At 50.6% G+C, this 7,141-nt stretch overlaps 1 protein-coding gene across 1 annotated transcript; it reads left to right on the top strand.

Moving 5' to 3' along the window:
• The first annotated feature begins 1,181 nt into the window (after window positions 1–1,181).
• LOC8030342 (DNA mismatch repair protein Mlh1) lies at window positions 1,182–3,600 on the top strand. Its single transcript, XM_002400225.5, has one exon. It carries the CDS (start codon window positions 1,472–1,474, stop codon window positions 3,476–3,478), a length of 2,007 nt encoding a protein of 668 aa, XP_002400269.3. The 5' UTR covers window positions 1,182–1,471; the 3' UTR covers window positions 3,479–3,600.
• The last annotated feature ends 3,541 nt before the right edge of the window (window positions 3,601–7,141 follow it).

Here is a 7,141-nt window from a genome sequence, read left to right on the forward strand (position 1 = left end):
TATCTGGCGTTTCGTTTTCTTGAACCAATAATGATGGCCAACATATACATGTGGAATTGTCACCCGCTTCGTGACCCCATCGACAATCACGTCCACGATGTTTATTTCTGTGGGACCGTCAAATCCGCGAGTAAAAAATAGAAGAAATTGACAGCAGACGGGCACCGTGCGCTGACCTACGCAAGAAAAAACGAACAAAACGCGAAGTGACGCAAGGTGGAGCTCGCCGCGGTGCACCGGCGCGGCGCAGTTTGTCCTCGATGTTGCACCGACATTGCGCTGCACGACCGAGGAGCGCTGTGCACTGTGCCGGTTTCAGGGCGATTCCGGTGCGAGTTGATCGAAGATGCTATGAAAGCATCCTCGATCATCCGCACCGGTGCGCACCGGGGCACGGAGGTGCGCCCCTTCATCTTCGATCAAGTGCACCGGTGCGCACCGTACGTCCTCGATCAACGAAGCGCACCCTCCCGGTGCGGCTTTTCGTTGCCCCAACGCGCACCAAGAAAATCGGCGGTGCGCCGGGGGGGCAGTCCCATCAGGCATTGCGGCCAGGAGCGGGAATCGAGAAGATGGCGGGAGTAGCAGACGCGCAGACTATCGAGATGGCGATCTTGCAAAAACGAACACGCCTCGCAGCTGCGCTAGATGATTTCCTCGGGTCTTCTGACGGCGAGACGACGAGCTTCTCACCATCGCCGCGATTACTGGTGATAGCTGCGGTGGCAAGGAGCGCCCGAAAAGCACGAACTTCGTGGAAACCGGCGCGAGGCGTTTTGATGACAGCGAGGTACGGCTATTATCTGGTGTTTCGTTTTCTTGAACTAATAATGATGGCCAACATATACATGTGGAATTGTCACCCCCTTCGTGACCCCATCGACAATCACGTCCACGATGTTTATTTCTGTGGGACGGTCAAATCCGCGAGTAAAAAAATAGAAGAAATTGACAGCAGACGGGCACCGAGCGCTGACCTACGCAAAATAAACGAACAAAACGCGAAGTGACGCAAGGTGGAGCTCGCCGCGGTGCACTGGCGCGGTGCCCGCGGCGCAGTTTGTCGTTTGTCCTCGATGTTGCACCGACATCGCGCTGCACGACCGAGGAGCGCTGTGCACTGTGCCGGTTTCAGGGCGATTCCGGTGCGAGTTGATCGAAGATGCTATGAGTGTGTATTCAATTATCTTTCAATGTTCAAAATATATGGAACAGTATGATACTTTTTATTAGGTTTTAAAGCAAACAATGAGTTACGAAGGGTTATAAAGGTTACGAGGGTCGCTGACTCTCAACTCGAAAAACTACGTATGTGTGGTATGCGGGTACAAGTGGTACAAGTCGAACGGGCTCTGGAAAATTCCAAAACAAACCCAAAGTGCGCGGGAAAATAGTGGCGGCGGGAACTTGGGTACCCGTTTGCTTTTATAACGCGAGTACGTGTCTTTCCTGAAGTTGTTTCAACCCCGCGATGGCTGCGACGGTGGAGCCAGCGAAGATTCGGCGCTTGGACGAGACCGTCACGAACCGAATAGCCGCAGGTGAGGTCATACAACGACCGGCGAACGCGCTGAAAGAGATGCTGGAGAACAGCATCGACGCACGAGCTACTAACATCCAGGTCGTGGCGAAGGCCGGCGGTCTCAAACTGCTCCAGATACAAGACAATGGTTGCGGCATCCGCAAGGAAGACCTAGACATCGTTTGCGAACGCTTCACTACGAGCAAGCTGGTCAAATTCGAAGACTTGGCCACCATCTCGACGTACGGGTTCAGGGGCGAAGCGCTCGCAAGCATCAGCTACGTCGCGCACGTCACCATAACCACGAAGACTGCAGATTCCCAGTGTGCTTTCAAGGTGTCGTACCGCAGCGGCAAGCCCACCGGACCGCCCAAGCCGTGCGCCGGAAACCAGGGCACGCAGATCGTCGTCGAAGACCTGTTCTACAACGTTCCGACTCGCAAGAACGCCTTCAAGAGCCCCGCGGAGGAGTATGGCCGCCTTGTGGACGTTGTGAGTCGGTACGCCGTCCACAACGCGGGCGTCGGGTTCTCGATCAAGAAAGCTGAAGAGTCGGCGACGGACGTGCGGACTACGGTGGACGACGACACGCTGCAGAGCATCGCTACGATCTACGGCAAGACGGTCAGTCGGGACCTCCTGCCGGTCGAGTGCGACAACCCGGACCTCAAGTTCCGACTCAAGGGATTCGTGTCGAACGCCAACTGTTCGTACAAAAAGTGCACTCTACTTTTGTTCATCAATCACCGCCTCGTCGAGAGCAGTTCGCTCCGGAAGGCCATAGAGTCCATCTACGCTTCATACCTGCCGAAAAACGCGCACCCCTGGCTCTACCTGTCGCTGGAGATCCACCCGGCCAACGTGGACGTCAACGTGCATCCGACCAAGAAAGAAGTCCACTTTCTGCATGAGGACCTGATCCTCGAAGCCGTCCAGAAAGCCGTAGACGGTGCCCTGCTTGCGTGCAATTCGTCCAGGACGTACCTCACGCAGAGCCGTCTGCCGCAGATCAACGTTACCAGCAAGGCATCTGTCGCCGCCAAGAAAGCAGACGTATCGGCACCGGTTGTGGACGAGCGCCATCTTGTGCGCACCGACTCCCACCTCCAGAAGTTGGACACCTTCCTCACAACCGCCAGGCCCTCCACTTCTGCATTGGGCACTCCAGAGAACGCCACTAGCAGCCAGTCAAAGGTTGCGGAAGAACAGCCACGCATCAAGCTGCAGAGCGTGCAGGCACTATGGAACCAGGTCATGGCCAAGAGTCACCAGGGACTGCATGACCTGTTCCGCAACCACACCTTTGTAGGCTGTGTCAACCAGCGCTTCTCCCTGGTCCAGCACCAGACAGAGCTCTACCTGGTCAACACACGGAAGGTCACTGAAGAGCTCTTCTACCAGATCATGCTGAAGAACTTCGGGAACTTTTCGGCGTTCAAGTTGTCTGAGCCAGCCCCCACCTACGACCTCGCAATGCACGCACTCGACATGGAGGAATGTGGCTGGACAGAAGCAGACGGACCCAAGGAGGAAATGGCACGATACATGGAGACCTTCCTCACATCCAAGTCTGAGATGCTGGACGACTACTTTTCGATGGAGATTGGAGCGTCCGGGGAGATCCTATCCATACCGGTTCTTCTGGATGGTCACACCCCTCCTGTAGAGGGGTTACCTATGTATGTTCTTCGCCTTGCGACGGAAGTCGAATGGGATTCAGAGAAGGAGTGCTTTGACACCTTCTGCAGGGAGACAGCAAGGTTCTATGCTGGCCCACGCTGCGACGAGGGCACGGAACAAGAAGTTCGCGAGGGACATTGGAAGTGGGTGACGGAACATGTTGTCTTCCCGGCCATCAGGTCGAGTTTGAGGTTGCCCGAGGAGTTCGCAGAGAACTCGTGTGTTCTTCAGGTGGCTAGCTTGCCAAACTTGTACAAGGTTTTCGAGAGGTGTTGATGCGACCACCCACATGCAGCTTGGTGGCATCAGGATGTCACTGTACAGAGTTCTGTTCTCATAGCAATCTCTTGTGTAAAGATGCACTTTTGTGTGAAGTATAAAGAGAACTAATTAACTTGCTCGCTGTGTATTCGTATGCACTGGGTAGACCTGCCATACTGCAATTATTGTTGTGTGGAGTTGCACTTATGACTAACGTTTCATTTTCAAAGAAGGGTTAGAGCATTGGAAAAGAGACAAAAGAGTTGTCATTGGACAGAAGCCAGGAATCCTGGGTTTAATCCCCACCCCTGCCCGTTTCGATCTGCATGATCATCGTAAAATCAAGTATGAATGAAATACAAACAGCAGCATGTGAGACCTTCAATGCATGCTCCACTATCTAGAGGTAACTAGGAACTGATAAAACTACAGGGTTGGATGGATGTTAATGGCTATGCCTAACTATCACCAGGCAGTGTGGGATATCGCCAGGATGATCTCCAGGGGATCAAGCAAAAGAGCATCACCCCCGCCTCTCTCTCCTGGCGAGGGAGTCGCCAATTTTCCTTTGGTCAAACCCTGTTGGCGTTACCCTAGCACTGGGCCCACTGGGGGACAGGGTTGGGACTTTGGGCAAGAGCCACGCGGGACGGAGTCTCAATTTTCCTCTGTCCTGCCTGTCCCCAGCTGTGCTAGTTAGTTGTACATTAAAGTGGAGATTTGGGCCAGTTGGTTCATTGCAAGCAAAAAAGCGCCGAAAAAATACAGGGACACAGACGAAGGGAAACAGGACAAGGCGCAGAAATAAACTGCAGTAAAGTGGAGATTTGGGCCAGTTGGTTCATTGCAAGCAAAAAAGCGCCGAAAAAATACAGGGACACAGACGAAGGGAAACAGGACAAGGCGCAGAAATAAACTGCAGTAAAGTGGAGATTTGGGCCAGTTGGTTCATCGCAAGCAAAAAAGCGCCGAAAAAATATAGGGACACAGACGAAGGGAAACAGGACAAGGTGCAGGACAAGTTGTACATCATTTAATTTTCTTTAGATAATTTCCACCAATCTTCTAATCGCCTCTTTGTCACTGTAATCCTCTTCTCTTCCGTCCTTTCATCGTCGGCATAATCAGGGTGGGAAAGGGGCCGTGAGGGTTTTTGTCTACTTCGATGTACACACCCTCCTAGCCTCCCTTTCCATTACGCAGCTTTATCAGAGAAAAAATTTGTTTATTGAAAAGGTGAAGAGATCAGTTCCCATTTGTCTCTAGCTTGCACAGCATGTATCCAAGGCCATGCACTTCACTGTTTGCATTTCATTTGTACCCGATAGTGCAGTGGTTCTCAACCACTGATGTTTCGCGGACCCCTTGTGGACCAGCGGAGATGATGGAGGACCCTTTTTGTGGTGAGGGGAGGGGGAATGTATAAATTGAATATAATAAAGACATTATAAATGGATTTAGCTAAGGGCTAGTGTGAAGTAGACTTCTCTTATTGACATACAGACGAGAAAACTAGCCCGTAAATGGAAAAATTCCTTCTCGATCGGAAGAAAATACAACTTTTATTGCCGGACTTTACAGATGAGGCAGGGTTTCGCGGACCCCCAGAATGCCTCCGCGGACCCCCATTTGAGAACCACTGCGATAGTGCATCAAGACTGTGTGATGCACGCTAAAGGCCTCAGGTTAGCAGTCATACTACACCAGCCAGCACAACTGAAGCGTGCAGTGGTTGTCCAGTTGTACCATTTGTGCCATTTCGATAAATTCCTGATTTGTGTGCACCTTGCTGCGCCCAAAGGGAAAAATTGTGCCAAACTGTGCCAAAGCGAACCAATCTGCAAACGAATTGGTGTGTGGAAGAGTTTTCGTCTGGCAACTGTGAAAATCCAGTGGGGAATCCAGTGACGTAGAGAGGGACCTGGGTTTTGGCCAAGGGTTTTGGTCATGGAGAATAGAAGGGTAGGAGAGGGCATGACGTCGGCCCCGTATCCTCCACAAGCCATGCTCCCTTGATGCCTCGCCTCCTTTCTCATTTTCCTCCTTACTCTCCTCACTTACCCTGTCAACGTGATCACATCACGTGACCGTAGCTAGCCTTCGTCTTGCTACGGGGTACTAGAATACACCACAGTCTAGACTTCGATCTGATAAAACCTACCGGACGGAGCGCGCGCAAGCCTGCAAGGAGTCCTTCTACAATGAACCATCCGTCTCGCACGTGACATGTCACGCGCACCAATCGCCAAAGAGATCTGCGGTCACGCTGGGCACAAAATTGTTTAAACGTTTTAGGACTAGGCTTCACCAATATTGCAACGTGCCCCCTCCTAGTACTTCTAACCTCCTTGGTTTTGGTGGAGAAGATGGAAAGGTTGATTGTAAAAGGGTTCAGGTCACAATTATTTTTTAATGCCATAATTAGCTGCATATTGCATTTAAAAATAAAGTATATATCTATCAACCACCTTACATTTTTTTAGAAGCTGTTTTTAATCTAGTATTTAAACGTTTATTTAGACTTATTTATTATTGCCTCATTTATGTAATCTTACCCTGACCTGTCACCAACTATAGTATAGCAAACTGCCAACTTTGGGTTTTGAATGGGCATCGTGTAACTGATTGCATGAATGCATGCCGGTATCAATAATAAGGAACTGCACCGAATCGCTCCAAACTTGCGTATGTGCTGCTCCAAAAGGCAATTTTTTCTGATACAAAAGTGCTCCATAATGAGATTTTTTTTTTTTTTTTTGCTCCAAAAATTGTTTTGAACTCAAAGCTGACTGGACCACCACTGAGCATGCACACACACCAATTATTTTTAACACGGAAAGTGTTTTATCAGTCGAATTCTATGAGAAAACTCTCATGACAAACTGTCACGAAGGTCTGACATCATGCTACACCATGGTGTCGCATGTCACATGACATCGCGGTGTCACAAACTCATGCAACACCATGTCACTGTCACGATATGTCATGCGACAGCGATCACCATGTTACCTCAGGACGTGACGTCATGACACACACGCATAGCATGCTCCTAGTTCATTCCTAACACTGTACTTCCCGGCATATGTCAGCATCATCAAGCTAGTGCATCTTTTGTAAGCATTAGAAAAAAGGAGTTCCCAAAACTTAGTCCTACCATGGGAGGACGAAACAGAAATCCTACTCAAATACAGTAGGCTTGCGATGATTTAAACTCGTATATTTCGTACTTCCGGTTAATTCAAACATAATTCAAAATTTTGGTTCCGTTGTTTTGAATGTATTCATAAGCCGCTTAATCCGGACGGCGTTTTCGTGTAATTCATACTTTTTGTTCACGCGGCTCCGTTGAGTGCGCTTCTTTCCGAGCACCGGTCCACTGCAGAGAAGCAACACCCGCGGAGTTTGCTTCCGCAGGTGTTGCTTCTGTGCAGTGCTCGCCGCTCGGTGAGAAGCGCACTCAACGGGACTCAAGCACGGCTTTGAAGCAGGGCATGCATGAGCTATGAAGACGGGCACCATTTCCACAGCAACTTGCACGGACGCTGTGACGTGGCGGCATGGCATAGATCCACGTCACAGCGACCGCGCAAGTTTGCCGCGCGGTGCACGTTTTCATCGCTGACGTGTCCCTTGCTTCATTGTTCACATTAGACAACTCCTTGGCCCGATGAACAAACT

Source organism: Ixodes scapularis, unplaced genomic scaffold, assembly GCF_016920785.2.
Source record: "Ixodes scapularis isolate PalLabHiFi unplaced genomic scaffold, ASM1692078v2 PGA_scaffold8__174_contigs__length_109621045, whole genome shotgun sequence".
Classification (NCBI taxonomy): Eukaryota; Metazoa; Arthropoda; class Arachnida; order Ixodida; family Ixodidae; genus Ixodes; species Ixodes scapularis.